General features: G+C 42.1%; 1 protein-coding gene across 1 annotated transcript in view; it reads right to left on the bottom strand.

Moving 5' to 3' along the window:
* MYO18B (myosin XVIIIB) overlaps positions 1-16541 on the bottom strand; it is a 758252-nt gene that overhangs the window by 281749 nt on the left and 459962 nt on the right. The window contains exon 30 of the mRNA XM_044275382.1: positions 6468-6622. Coding sequence (XP_044131317.1) covers positions 6468-6622 — 155 coding nt within the window. The remainder of the gene's footprint in view (positions 1-6467; positions 6623-16541) is intronic.

The raw sequence follows: 16541 nt of genomic DNA, 5'->3' as shown, positions 1-16541 counted from the left end.
CATATGGAACGTCATCCTTTTTTTGCGGATCCGCAATTTGCGGACCGCAAAACACATACGGTCATGTGCATGTAGCCTTACTGTGACATCATAACACTGTTTCAGTCAGGAAAGTTGCTGTGATATCTCAATGGTGTTTATATCAGTTAATTTGCTGTGACATCACAAATGTGTTTTAGTTTTTTAAAGGGCTTCTATCACCAGAAATACTGTTATGTAGCTGACTGACATTAGCGATGCGCCCATGTCAGCACTACATAACAGTATGTTTCTAACGTTAGTCCCTGCAGCTGTTTTTGTTAAAAAAAAGCACTTTTATTATATGCTAATGAGCCTCTAGGTGCTATGTGGGCGTAAAATCAGCACCTAGAGGCTCCTTCCACTCACCCTGTATTCCGCCCAGGTCCAGTGTTGTGCCCGTCCCGCTCCTCTTGATTGATGCCACTGTTCCCTGCATCGTTGGCGAAATCCCGCGCCTGCGCCGTACACTTCGGTCTTCGGCGCAAGCGCAGTGAGTGAAGGCCGCTCTCCTGATGCCGGCTTCCTCACTGTGACGTAGTCGGCGCAGGCGCAGTGAGGAAGCCGGCACCAGGATCGCATCATTCACTCACTGCGCCTGCGCCGAAGACAGAAGTGAACGGCGCAGGTGCGGGATTTCGCCAACGATGCAGGAAACAGTGGCATCAATCAAGAGGAGCGGGGCGGGCACAACACTGGACCTGGGCGAAATACAGGTATGGCTCTGTGTACGGTACAGCACACATAGCACCTAGAGGCTCATTAGCATATAATAAAAGTGCTTTTTTAACAAAAACAGCTGCAGGGACTAACATTAGAAACATACTGTTATGTAGTGCTGACATGGGCGCATCGCTAATGTCAGTCAGCTACATAACAGTATTTCTGGTGATAGAAACCCTTTACGTTTACTGGTGGCTGTGGACAAACGCCATGGTATCAACAAGGAGCCCATGCTTACACATATACTGTTCTTGTGCTGTTGGCCTCCCTAGATACTGGTATCTTCTTACATTGCTGGCATCAAAGATCTAAGGCTACGCCCATTTGTCTTAAAAATAGAGGTCTATAAATGAGCTGAAAATCCATTACTGGTATTTGCAAAGAGGTAGGCTTTTGTAGAGGTTTTAATTTATCTTAAGTCATGACCTGGGAAAGGACTACAGGGTGGTGGAAATTCAAGGATCACTTTTGATTAGCACTTATTTCATTTGGACAAACTTATTTGAGCTTTACCTCAATTTACATTTTTTAGGCTCTGCATACACAGTTGGGGAGATTTATCAAACTGGTGTAAAGTAGAACTGGCTTAGTTGACCATACCAACCAATCAGATTCCACCTTTCATTTTTCAAAGCTCCTTTGGAAAATGAAAGGTGGAATCTGATTGGTTGCTATAGGCAACTAAGCCAGTTCTACTTTACACCAGTTTGATAAATCTCTCACAGTGTTTGAGCTCAACGTCACATATATGTATACACTCAGGACACAAATGTCAAATGGAGTCTTGTGACAGATGCCACTTCACCACCAACAGGGAGCCAGTTTAAAGACCTATATACCTTGCAGTACATGTTTTGTGGTTGCTCTTTGTATAGGACAGTGCAGTTTTCTGTGTTTCCCCCTATAGTTGAAAAACAGTATGCTGATGCATATCTGCCAAACCGAGGCCAAAGGGACATTCTTTTTGCCTTTCTCTGGTAAAAGAGGGCCTGTGGAAGCATTAAGGTATACCCTGTACACCAGGAGTGTTTCACCTCATGTTAGGCTTAGTAGTGCATAGCTGTGCTGTGCCCTTAGTCTTAGCTACCTTTACAAATTCCTAGAGCAGATCTACTGTTTCTGTAACTCCATAAACTTGTATGGAGCAGGCAGTGCACAGGCTCAGCCATCATTACATACAGTACTAATTGTTCCCATGACAGCTGTGCAAAGGAGTAGAAAAGACCAACACTCTGAGGGTTGCCTATGTTGCCTCCATCAGCACAGTACTATGGAAGTATGCTTCCCTTAAAGTATTGACTCTATAATCCAGCATCCAATGAAGCATGCCACTAATTTGCTTATGCTGATTTTATATGGAATCAGACTCTTTGATTCTGTGTATATAATAGCAGCAGCACAGAGTGTAAGTACCTGATCATGTTAAGATCCTTCTGTCAGAGGTATAAACCAGGAGTATGTATACTTCTGACTGACTGCATCTGCTGATGATGTGCTGCTCTTTCCGATTTTGGACATACCTCTGAGCCAGGGTCGGCGTCAGCACCTAGCATACCCGGCCAAGTGTCGGGGCCCACTGCTCCTGGGGGGCACACTATGGAAGCCACTGCTTTGGGCCCTGAGGGCAGAAGGGGCCTGGGAGCAGTAGCAGGGCCACAGCGTCAGAATGGAGCAAGGGAGCATCAACAGCATGCTGTCCCCCTTACAAGCTCCTGTGCTGCGGAGCCTTAGACACGCCCTGTCTTCACTCTGTACAGCAGAGCAGGACATTTTGCTTTACAAGCTTTAGACACGCCCCCTCTACACAGGATGTGCTGCCTGAGGAGGAGAGAGACCGCAGGGCTGGAGCAGCAATGTGGAGACAGTCTGTGGGTGAGTCTGTACTGTGACTGTCTCTTCTCTGTGGCTGTATCTTCTCTGTGGAACAGGGGGGGTCAGGGAACTCTTTAAGCTGCTGCTGGATGCTGTAGACCAGCAGCTTCATGCTATTTAGTTGTTTTACTGCCTCATTAAGCAGTTTGCCTCCATGACACCTGTACCCCATATACTGTCCTATCTCATCCTCATGGAGCCCCTGCTGTCTCTTCCTCCCTCATGTATCCAGTGCTCTTGTTGCACCCCTCCTATCTCCTATTGCTGCCCTGCACAGACCTCCTGCCCCCTACTTCTTGTGTGAATCCCCCTCAGAGCCCCTTCCACCTACTTGCTGTGTCCACCCCTCCTGTCCATCCAGGGCCCCGGGCCCCTGTCTCACTCCTCTGCTTCTCATGATGGTGGTGTGTAAACCTTATGCACCATAAGGACCTTTTAATGTCACAGGGTCACGTCACTGTGCCCCCCACCCCGTACTGTGCCCCCTTATACCCTGCAGTGTGCCCTCTTACCATACCCTGTACAGTGCCCCTCACCATTCCTTGTACTGTGCCCTCTTATATCCTTCTATCCAGTCACTGTATAGTGGTGCTATCCAGCTACTGCATAGCTGTGTTATCCAATTACTGTATGGCAGTTTTATCCGGTCACTGTATGGAAGTATCCAGTCACTGTATGATGTTGTTATCCAATAACTGTATGGCAATAACTGTATCCCCTTCCCTGCCCATGCCACCTTTTTTCGACCTAGCATGAGTGGGGAAAAGTTGCAGATGGCGGTACAAAGGACCCTTCCACCACAATCTTTCTCTGGAATACGCCTAATATAGACATGATGCGAACCCACCGGGTTTGCTGTGGGGTCCAGTCAGTTTTAGCTAGTGAGGGCCTCTTATACAGTATAATGACCCCAGTGCCCCCCTAATTACCCTCCCTAATTACCCTCCATTCAGTATAATGACCCCCATTATTTTGAATGGGGCGGCAACTGAGGGTCATTTTTCTGATTGTAAGGCCACTGTGGGGTCATTATACTGTGTGGGGGCCACTGGGGGGGTCATTATAATGTGTGTGGGCCACTGGGGGTTCTTTATACGGTGTGGGAGCCACAGGGGTACATGTAAATGTAAAAAATGCCACAAGGGGCCCACTGCTATTTATTGCCCAAGTGCCCACATGATCCTGGAGCCAGCCCTACTCGGAGCCCCAAGTTGTAACATTAATTTGATTCCTCATCTCCTCAAGGATGTGCTAAACATGTGACTCCCAGTTGAACAGAAGACCAGACAAGTGACACTTAGGAGAGGAGTCTCCTGTCTTCTCCTCAACTAAGTGTAACAACACAATTGCTGATGAGCATAATGGGAGGAAAAAAGAGCCTAGATTGCTCATCTATCAAATGCACACATAGGTCTCAAATTCAAGGAGCATCCCAGACTCTCAATTCCATGTCCTGATGAGCTCCCAAAGAGGCGAGAGGACGATGAGACCTGGGAAGTAGAGAGCGATCAAAATCTTTTGAGATCTGTTCCTGGGGAAGCTACAGTGATAACCGTCCATATATGGACAGTAGCATCACCAGAACTTCCCAACATATACTTTTAAAACCTAGGAGCCAACAACTATAGTGGTCAGAAGCTGAAATCCATTAAAAAAATACAAAGTCTTGTGACAGTCCTGCTATTTCAGCAGTCATGTGCTGTTTGAGCACATGAGGCTGCAGCCATCACAGGACTAAGCCACTTCCAATGCAACGGGGATCGGAAGTGGCTGGGACAGCAGCTGTTTTGTGTTGAGTGTTTTATATTTTTATGGGGCACACCCTCCAGCCACTGTAGTTGTCAGCATATAGGCCTTACAACCCCTTTGTCAGATGCCACACAGTGTTATTTGTAACCTATAGACTATTATGGCATGCATTAAATGTATACTTTATTTTTCTGGATACCATGGTATGGAATAGAATAGTATATTATGCTATTCCATACCTCATTTTGTTGTATATTGATGTATACTGGCCAGATGGAGGCCAAAAGGATATTCTTCTTTTGGTTTCTGTCAATGGAAGGCTATGAATCCAATTTATGTGCAAGTCAGGAGCTTCCCCAGTGTACATGCTGAATGTAATTGAAAAAGATGATGTAAACAGGCACTAACGCTGAGGTTGCACACATCTGCATGAGGACTATGAATTGGAAAAAAAAAAGTTTAAATAAAAGTGTCTATATTATTAGTGTTGAGCAAATCAAAGTATTTGAAGTGGAATTCAATCCGATTTTCAGGTTTAAAAATTCGATTTGTCAGAAAGCCAAATTTCTTCGCAATTCATAATGAATAAATTTTTCCTAAAATGGTGGCTGAAAGTAAAAAAATTATACTCACCTCATCCACTTGCGGCGTGGCCGACCGCTCCCATTTTGATTGAAGAAAACCCGCCAAAGACCTGCAGCGAGCGTGATGACCTCACCACATACCACACCACACACACCCCAGCGTGATCACATGATGACATCATCATGCTCGCTGCAGGTCCTTTGGCTGGTTTCTTGAATCAAGATGAATGAGTTGAGTATACTTTTTTTTTTAACCCGATTAACACCTGAGCAGCTGAATGTGGGTCACAGATGCCGCGATCAGCATTGAACACAGCATCTGAGGGGTTAAATGATGGAGGTGGCGCGATCGCCATTCCCCATCAGTGCGCCCGCTCAATACAATGGAAAGTGATTTCTGACAAAGTAATTCATAACAAATCAATTTTCTTGTCAAAATTTGGCAATCTTGCTGAATCAAACTTTTCAAAACTTTGTTCATCTCTAATTATTAAATACAGTAATATTTTTATATTATTTTCTACAGCTAAAATAGGCTACATAACTCCATTTTCAAAAGAAAGAACTGAATGCAAATGAAAATGAGTTGCTAAAATTAAGAACAGGCGCACACCCTAGGATTAGACATGACATGCATTACACCATTTTTGAGTCTAATAGGACTGGACACTATAATTAGTATATGCTTATATTTTTGTTAGTGTTTATGCCACTGGGCTTGTTGTTGCATAGAAATATTTCAGAAAACAGATTTACCAATATGCAGATTAATTTTTACTGCAGTAAATAAAATGAAACTTGACATAATGTACATGAGCATATGTTGTTTCATTGAACTCTATACAATGGCACGTCAGTTCTAATTGAAACAATAACTTGGGTAGTAACACAGCTCTAAATTGTGTGAGCCTTGTAGAAGAACACCCTATATGCCATCCTCCTAGATCTCATAAGTAAACATAGGGTAGCCTGGGAAATTTGGTTTAATTACATCCCATTCTTTCTCTATTCCAGTATGTTCAATGTGTAATATTTTTTTGTTAGGCGGTAACTTCCTGAACCAATAGCTCATTCATCTCTCTATAGGTGATCTTAAAGGGGTTATCTGAGCAAATCATTTTCCCTAAAAACAGGGTCAGATGCTGCCATTCTGAAGCAGCTCCAGTCCTATCTCTTCTGCACTTCCTGTTCACAGACTCATCACACAGGAAATGGCTTGGACTGTACACTCAGCCAATCACAGGCTGAGCGAGTCACTGATATAACCAGTGATAGGCCGAGAGGGCATTTCCAGCCATTTCCTGTGTGTTGAGGTGAGGCCAAGTAATGTAGAGCAGAGGGAGCTGGAGAAGCAGTAGAATGGCAGCATCGGGGGATCAGAAAACCCATTTAACAGGTTAAATCTGCAAAAATAGTTGATAAAACATCATGCTAAATATGCCTGTATTCTCAAGCATTCAGTTTACACTAGTTCTAGACATCAGATTCTTTGATTAAAATAGTTTTATGGATTTCTCTTACTTTCTTTGTCTTTTTTCTAGTTCATGGTTCCGGATCTGTTGATTTTCCATTAATACTCTAGTGTCCTCGAGGTCAGAGGTCAAGTGCTTGCACTTCCTGTTTGCTTGCTGAGCTGCTCGCCTAGCGTTCTCGTAAGCACTTTGTAAATCACTCAGCTGTGGAAGCAAAAAGATAGGTGAATGATACCAGCAATTTTAGTCTACAATTTATGCTCTGGTGCACATATGTGTGCAGCAGAAATTGTTGTTTAATGGGCAGATAATCCCCAAGCAACTCTACTATTTTTTTCTGTGATCAAAACAAGCAGAAGAAAAGACTCCTTTATAAATCAGTCACTAGTGTTGATCGCAAATATTCTAATTGCCAATTTTTATTGAGAATTCGCAAAGATGTAGAATATAGCGCTAGATTGTATTCGCGAATATTCTAGATTTTTTTTCATCAGTACCCTCACTGCTTCTTGTGGGCCAATAAAAAGGCTGCAATATCTTTGTCTGAGCTTAGCAACATCCCTAGCAACCAATAGGAGAGTTGCCTACCTCTTACTATATAAGAACCTCCCCAGCAGCCATTTTCTGCAGTTTCATTGCTGTGCTCCGGGCTTTGCTGAGTCATTTGCTTTGCTGAGTCAATTACATTAGATAGTTAGTTAGCTCATATATTTAATACAGACAGTTAGTGGGAGATAGTCAGTGTAGGTTAGATAGTGATATAGTGTAGCTGATAGGTTCCAGTGTAGGTGTTAGGTAGTGTGATAGGAATTACTGTACTGTGCATTTTCTCCAGTCTCAGGAAACTTCTAGCAGCTTGAAAAATGCATCAAAAGTGACCCACGTCTGTATTGCGTGCACAATACGCGCATATTACATTGCCGATTTTCCCAATCAAGAAAATAATGGCTGGAGATCACGAATTCTAGAATTTGCAAATTTATGGCAAATAGTAGGACAAAAATTAGCAAAATATCGCTAAAACGAATATATTGCCTGTGCTGCTCATCACTATCAGTCACCAGCCCAAAAAATGTATACAAAAATAGTTGAATTTATGTCATTTCAAATCTACTGAAAGGTTCCAATAGGGTTTTGTCAGAGCAATTCATAAATCTTAGAAATAAGCCACGCATTTTATTTTCCATATACGACTTTAGATAACATGATTTGATGAACATTACAAAATAAGCTGTATGAGAGAAAGATGCAATAAAAACGCTGCAAAACATCAAAGATGTAGAATACTAAACAACAATAAAGGATATGTAGGTACCAGTTAAGCATTTATACAGGGTGGTTAGTAGAGATGAACGTAGTTATCAAAGATTTGATTCGGCTGCTTCGTCAAAGTTCACAAAGAAATTTGATTAGTTATGAATTATTTTGTCACCAATTGCATTCCATTGTATGTAGTGGGTGCAATGGAGAATGGCAATCGTGCCGCACCCCCATCATTGAACCTCTCAGATGCTGCGTTCAACATTATGCTGGGCAGACACAGAGACGTCATCAATGATGACATGACAACGGCAGGCCAGCGTGATGACGTGATGACGTCAGTATACGAGATTTGGCATGTTTTCTTCTATCATGATGGTCACGACGACCTCTCTACGAACAAATGGATTGAGTGTGTATTTTGTTTTTTTACTGCCATTTCAGTAAAAATTGATTTGTTACCATGATGCACCAGGAAATTCAGCTTTGTGGTGAATCAAATTTTTTCTGAAATTGGGATTAAAGTCAATTCATTTAATGTCAATTCGCTCAACACTGATCAGTGTGAGTACAGTGGAAATATGGTATGCTCCAGTCTTGTTTACCAGTAGGTGTCTCTAGTGATGTATTTTAATGGAGTAGTGCAAGAATGAGGGTTTTTTCATTTTTTTTTGCAAACCCCCCATTCTGCCAGACCTGTAAAGGGAAGATGACTTTCCTGCTTCCTGGCACCGGCTCCCCACTCCTGCAGGCCTGTGATGCTCCTCTGGGCTCCATTGATCTCAACATTTGATTTGCCATTGCTGCAGCCAATCATTGGCCATGGCAGTGTCTGTTTCCCCTTGCGTCATGTGACCATTTGTCATGACATAAAGGGGAGCGGGACACCGCCATGGCCAGTGATTAGCTGTGGCGATGTCAAATCGAAGTTGACATCAATGGTGCCCAGCGAAGCATCTCAGTCCTGCAGGAGAAGGAGAAGGGAGCCAGCACCAGGAAGCAGGTAAGTCATCTTCCATTTGCAGGTCTGGAAGAAGGGCACCCCCCTCCCCTCCCCCCCCCCCTCCCCATTCTTGCACAATTCCTTTAAAGCTCTTGAGTCTCAATGCAAAATCTGTAACAAAGCTTCCCATCTACAATGTTCTTATAAGGCAGTGGGACATTAGACACCAGGGCTGAGCTGTGACTGCTACCTATGTATCCCCAATAGATAGAATATGTCCCTGTTTACTTTCTATGAAATGAACACTTCCGTCAGAAAAGGGGCTTTCCTAAAACTCAATATTCATAGAAAACTATTTTTTTAAAGACTCTTTGGCTGATTTTCTTTTTCATTTCAGCAGCACTATACCACTTGGAATTCTGTACAAATTATTGTCTTTTTGTAGCAGTCAGCACAGAGAGATAAAACTCATATATAACTCTTTGTTATTTTACTCCTGCTGCAAGAGAAATATGTTATCTGCTAGTATAATGGTAGATTTCTGAATTTACGATGACAACTTGATAGATATATTGTTTTCTTGATAGACCTAGATAAAGATCCCCATAGAAGAGCAATGCATGTATTACTGTAAAGTGTGATGCACTAATTGATTCACAACAAGGGGGCTCTCTCTAATCAGAATGAATGGTCTCACAGAGAAAGGCAAGCGAGGCTGCTTGCCAGGCTAAAAGTCTTAACAAAGAGGACCTGTCAGCTGTCAGCACAAAATGTGGTGCTATCTGAAGGCAACATGTTATAGAGCAGGATGAGTTGAACAGATTGATATATAGTTTTGTACGAAAAGATTCAGAAAAACGCTCTATACATTTAAATCTCTGCTCTCTCTCTCTAACTTCAGTTGTACATGGGGAGGTGTTATCAGTGACTGAAAGCTATCTCTGCATACACACGTACACAGAGAATGCTATCTATCAAGCACTGATAACACATCCCTGTGTACAACTATCAGTGACTGACAGCTATCTCTGCATACACACTTACACAGAGAATGCTATCAATTACTGATAGCACCTCCTCTATGTACATCTATCACTGACTGACAGCTATCTATGTATATACACTTATACAGAGAATGCTATCAATCACTGATAACAACTCCCTCATGTACATCTATCAGTGACTGACAGCTATCTCTGTATACACACACAGGGAATGTTATCAGTTACTAAGAACACATCCCCGTGTACAGTTATCAGTGGCTCACAGCTATTTTTGTATACACACTTACACAGAGAATGCTATCAATCACTAATAACACCTCCCTGTATACATCTATAAGTGACTGACAGCTATCTCTGTATACACACTTACACAGAGAATGCTACCAATCACTAATAACACCTCCATGTGAACAGATCTCAGTGAATGACAGTTATCTCCATATACACACTTACACAGACAATGCTATCAGTCACTGATAACACCTCCCCATGTACAACTGAAGTCAGAGAGAGCAGAGATTTAAATCTTGCTGAATATTTTCCCATAAAACTATATATCTATCTGCTCAGTTTCTCTTGCCCTGAAACATGCTGCCCACATATTGCATTGCATTTTATAACAGGTCCTCTTTAAGGGATACAATAGACATATTGTTTTGTGCATTTTTTTCAGAGTAAGTTCAATAAATAGAACTCACTAAGCTGAGCGCTAAATGTATTTTAATTTAGTAATTTTCATCAAATCTAGAATTGGTCCTCGCTCCTCAAACTTGTATATTAGAGAACACAGCTGCAGTTGCATTTTTTTTATTCCCATATATGGCTGCTAGGATATGATTTATGTATTCAGAAAGCCCATATACATTGCAAATGCAGTTATTTGTGGAAATTATCAAAGAATGAGTCTGAATCGGGGCAGTTAGAGCTCACTGCACTAAGAAACATTTGCTAGATGTGTTGAATCCTATAATTTAAGAATATAAACTTAAAGGGGTTGTTTGGGTTCAGAGCTAAACCTGAACATGACCCCTTCTTCACCCTCTCAGCCCGTATGAGTGGAGCATTGGTGGATTTTTATATAGATGGTCTATCCTCAAGGATCAGTAACCCCACACTCCTGCCAAACAGTTGTTCCAAAAAGTTCTGATACCAGAGGTAGGCACTTAAGGTACACACCATCTTCTATTAATAACAAAGTGATAGATTTAACATCAATTTTTGAAAAGTATATTTTAAAGAACTGATAACCAATGTGGCTGCAGTTCTTGTTGCTACTTTTGCTAGAGTGGCTGCCACAGGAAAACTTGAAAAATATGATAAATGAAGGGTTACATTGTACTACAGATCTCTCTCTCTATCTTTTGCTGATGTACACCACTGTATAAGCTCATTATTGTGGTGCTACAGAGAGATAGGAGACCACATTATCCTCTTCTCTGTGTGTACAGTATATGGGAGACATCACAGCAGCTAGTCTCCTCCTTCTAGCTCAGGGAAAACTGACACAAAACACCAATATCCGATCACTCCGGTGTTTTACACCTTACCAAAAGTGCATAAATCCATGACTGCCCCCCAGGGCGTCCCATTGTGGCATTGACTGACTCCACCCTTTCTCGCCCAGCAATTCTTTTGGAGAAGGTATTGACCCTTCTGACCCAGATATCACCATCATACATATGTGATACAGGACATTTCTTATCTGAAATTTATCTCTTGAAAATTGATAGGGACTGCATACTGGTCACGTTTGACGTATGCAGTCTCTATACCTCTATAATGCATGAGAAGGGTTTTATGGCAGTCACAGAACTGTTAGAAGCTAGGTCATATGAAACAAAAGAAAAATATTTTTTCCTATCACTTTTGAGTATAGTACTTGAAGAGAATTATTTTCTATTCCAGGATTCTTTTTACCAGCAGCGCCGCAGGACCGCGATGGGATTGAATGTCTACTCTGACCCATTATACATACAACATTGTATTTTTGGCGTTGTTTTATCGACGACATTTTTTGCGTATGGCGGGGCAACATTCGATCCCTCACAGAGTTTGCTACCTACCTAAATTCAATCTGGGCGGAGCTACAGTTTGTCATACATCATGACATGTATAAAATTTATTTTCTAGATACCTGGGTTCTGAAGGGAGAAGAGGGTGGACTGTATACAGATTTATTTACAAAGGAGACGGATCGCAATAGCTTACTTGCATTTTCAAGCAGTCATCCGGTCCCCACAAATAAATCCATCCCCTTCTCTCAATTTCAGCGAGTCAGGAAAATAGTCAGCAATATGGGGGTCCGTGAGATTAGGTTACAGGAAATGGAGAATAAGTTCATAGCTAGAGGTTACCCTAGGCCACTTTTACAAGAGCAGAGGGACAAATCAGATATTTTAGGAAATATTAGGACAGAGAAGCCACCGCTTATCCCATTGGTGGTTAAATACCACCCATTGACTCAACAACTAAGGGGCATTGTCAATAAACATTGGCAAACAACGGTGTCCAAATCATATCCTCAGATTGAGGAATTTCAGATACCCCCTATGTTATGCTTCAAAAGGGCAGATAACATCAAGGATAAAATAGTCAGGGCCGACATTGGCAGCAATAAACGTGATTTTCAACAGAGTGTACTATTTTCTCCCAGATAGGGTACATTCCCCTGCCTCAATTGTGTAAATTGCTCAAGTGTGATTAGGGGGACCCACTTTTCACACCCGCATTCTGGAGAGAGAATCCCCATAAGAGGCGTATTCACGTGTGACAGCAGATTTGTTCTATATATTTTGAAATGTCCGTGTGGACTACTATACGTGGGGGAAACCTCTATGAGAATAAAGGATAGGTTGAGCAAACACAAATCCATTATTATAAAAGGTAATTTACTGCTCCCTATACCGCATAATTTCCATGAAAAAAAGCACACTATAGTGCAATCGCGTTACCAGGTGATTGAAGGTGTTCCACTGCCTCGCCGTGGCGGTGATCGCAATAAATTACTTTTGCAAAAAGAGGCATATTGGATCCATCGTTTGCAAACAATGGATCCAAGAGGCCTAAACCGTGAATACAATATAGTCTGATGATAGTAGTCTGATGTGATGTTTAAAATTACTTAGTTTTTCTTGCAGCAGAATTAATTATGGGACTTTTTTCATTTGAAACAATTGGAAACAAGTGAAAGCTATCCTGCCCGAGTATATCTGATCAGGGGGAGGAGTCAGTGGTATGACGTCAGTTCCTTTGTATTTTTTTTCATTTCTCTGTTATTTAAGACATGTTTGAGGTTATGTGAATATAGTCTGATGAAAGCACGGACATGGGCTGAAACACGTCACTAACTAATGAAATAAGAAGTGACTGAAAATAAATTTCTGCATTTGAAAATTAAGAGCGAGTGCCGGTCATTCCTTTACAGCACAAAAGTTAGAAAGAGATCATTGAGAGGGAGACATTTGTGAAAAATGCAGGATGCAAGATAAAAAATGGCCAGATGTTGCATTATTCCTCGTTTACACAGACACCAGCTAATTCTGTCACCCTAAAACAATAGGTACACTTTTAATTTCAAGAATTGTATGTGTAATTGGGCATCTACATGAGAGACCTTAATAGTGGGAATAAACTATCTACTGATATCCTCTCTTCTGATATTCCATACTGCTCTACAAAATAGAAAGAAATACTGTAGAATACTTTCATCTTGCACAGAGCACTGGGTCACACAGTGATGAAACTGGAAGACAACAATCATTATAAAGTTGCATTAAATAAGCACAATCATGAGTTAATGAGGCCTGTAATTAGACAATAAGCATCTGAAACTAAAAGAGATGATTCCTTTCCTAAATTGTACAAAAACGGTTGATTTTAATTATATTTTAATGTACAGAGATCGTTCTTTTTATATTAGGTATACTGACCTCACTTTAATATGTGTGCAGCTGCTAAATAGCTAGAACGCTTGATGTCTTCCGATGCGCCTGGTACAAAATAAATGTATCTTATCTCCGCTTCTGTGATGCTATAGTTGACAGTATTGAGATTTTTTTTATTTTGTGTGAATCGGTACTGTGTCTAACACTTGATAAACTTTTGGTTTGTATCCATCACCCTGGAATTTTTGCATTGTATTTTACATCTTGCTGTGTTTTTAGGTCCTTAAAGGGTTTTCCAACTCCCAACCCAAAAATCAAATAATGTCTAGAATCTGTTTAAAGAAAAAAAGCCAATGACCTATTGAAAGCAACTTATTTCCAGTGCTGAGGCTCTCATCCATGCTGCTTCCAGTCCTTTGTGGTGCAAAATTGTGAGACTCCATTTGTGGTCACATGCACGGCGGCAGCTATTCACTGGCTTTAGTGGTAACGTATCATCAAGTGGTACATGACACAACTGCACAGGCTCAGGGGTTGTGTGCTACTCAGGGTCACATCTGCGCGGAGACCAGTGAATTGCTGCAGTGGTAGGTGCACGTATCCTTGGATGGGACATTACACTTCTGGTTCACAGGGGACTATAAGCAGCAGGGATGTCTCAATTCTGGAATGAAGCTGCTTGCAAGAGGTGAGTGGATTTTTTCATTATTTTAGACACATTCCATCCATTAAATAACCATGGGTTTGGGGTTGGATAATCCCTTGAACTCAGCCTGACTTACTTGTGTGATCACTGCATGAGCCCTGCAGGATTCACAGATGACTCTAGAACCCCCTAAACGTTTAAGTCAATTTTACACTGACAGGCCATAATGCATTGGTACACTGAGCATACCAGAGCATTATAAAAGCAATCAACTAGTAGAATGAATAAAGTTTATAAAAAAATATATATATACAATAGAATATATTCCACAAAAGTAGTTTTCCTTTGTAAAAGTAATAAAATAAAAACACATGCATACCGTATATTACCACAATCGGCATAATAAAATGAACACTGCAATTAAACTGCACCGTGTACAGTACAATATAAAATAATGCAAGAAAGAAAGTGGAATTGCCTTTTTTTCCATTGCTCCACACAAAACAATAATAACTGTTAATCATTTAGTCCCATGTACCCTTAAAACTGCTCCACTGTTAGAAAATGTTAAAAGTTATGGCTCCTTGTACTTATTTATTTTTTGCTACCATTTTACAAAAGTAAACACACACACAAAAAACATTTTATGGCTAGAGATGAGCGAATCAAAGCTGAAAAAGTGGAATTTGATCCGAATTTCAGGAAAAATTTGATTTGCACCGAATTTCCTCACGCTTCATGGTAACGAATCACATTTTTTTACTAAAATGGTTGCTGCACATGTTAGGACATGGAGCAAGGAATTCTGGAAACGAGGGATCACCCACAATGCCATGCATGCAACCAATCAGCAGCCAGCCAGCACCTGTGATGTCACATCTCTATAAATAGCCTCACCCATCTTGGAGTCAGACATTTTCCAGTACAAGGAGAAACATTAGCAGGCGCTAGGGACAGTTCTAGTAAAGACTTGAAAACTTATATTTTGCTCAATAGAAGTTCAGGGTAAGATCATTAGAAGTGTAAGAAAAAGGATAGAGAGGAATAACTCCACAGTATTAAAGCAGAACAGGGTTCAGTAGGGGATGTTAAAGCCTGGGTAATAGGAACAATCCTATTATACCTTGCTGCACTGACTGCGGATCCAAATTGCCATTATACTGCTGCTCATTTCAGGTTTGCAATACCTCTGTAATACCAGCAAACCGTTCTTGTTATTAGGGGTCCTATTAGCCCTTGTGTGGTGCAGTTATATATATATATTCTAAAAAAAAAATTGTCTTGTATTAGTGGGGGGAAAAAGGGGCTTATTGGCCATTGCGTGTTGAAGTGAGAAAATTCACATACTCGGCGGTGTGAAAGTCTTTTGTGAAACTGCCGAGGGATGTGAACATGGCCATTTGTCGAATCTGTGGGCAGAAGGTGAAGCGTGGCCAGGGTGCCAATGTTGGCACCACGGCCCTGTGTCAACATATGCAGCGTCACCATAAAGTGGCCTGGGAGAACCGTAGCTCCAATGTGGTGGTCCAGCCTGCCGCAGCAACTGCTGTGTCACCCAGTGGCACGCACGCAATTTCAGGCAGTCAAGGCTCCACCACCTCCGCCAAAGGAAACTGTCTGTCCTTCCCATCATCTGCTTGGTCCTGATGCTCCTGCTCCTCCTCCTCAGTCATTCCATCAGCAATCGATCACTGAAGCGATTTACAAGAGACAACAGTATGTGTGCACTCATCCAACGGCACAGAAGCTGAACATGCTCTTGGCCAAATTGCTGGTACTGCAGTCCCTCCATTTCCATGTGGTGGACTCTGCGCCTTTCAGAAAACTGATGGCTTATGCCGAGCCGAGGTGGAGAGTCCCAAGCTGTCATTTCTTTGCCAAAAAGGCAGTAACAACCCTGCACACATATGTAGAACAGGTGGTCCAGTCCTTGAGCCTGTCGGTGTCTGCCAAAGTGCACTGCAGCGACGATGCATGGAGCTGTAACTATGGTCAAGGACAATATATGTCCTTTACAGTGCACTGGGTAAATGTCGTTCCTGCCCAGCCAAACCAGCAACCTGGCCTGGTGACGACGCTTCCACTGCCACGTTCTCACGCCGTTGGTCCTGCAACAATGTCCGCCTCTGCCTCCTCATCCTCCAACTTGTCCTCAGCCTCCACTGCATGGAAAATTCACAGTGCCCCACCACCATACATGTGCAGGGCACAGTCCCAAAATGGGACCCTTTTTTACAACCGCTGAGAGAGTGGACAAACTGAACTACTATAGAGACATCCTATGTCGTCAGTTGTCCGCTGTCTATCTGCGCCTTCGTTCTACTGCCATGGCTGCTAGGGTGGGGTGGGGTGGGCTGGCAGGAGCAGTACCAGCTCCATCAGCAGC

The sequence above is a fragment of the Bufo gargarizans genome, chromosome 1, assembly GCF_014858855.1.
Source record: "Bufo gargarizans isolate SCDJY-AF-19 chromosome 1, ASM1485885v1, whole genome shotgun sequence".
NCBI lineage: Eukaryota > Metazoa > Chordata > Amphibia > Anura > Bufonidae > Bufo > Bufo gargarizans.
The sequence above is the reverse complement of the archived record's forward strand: the minus strand, read 5'-3'. Positions and strand labels throughout refer to the sequence as shown.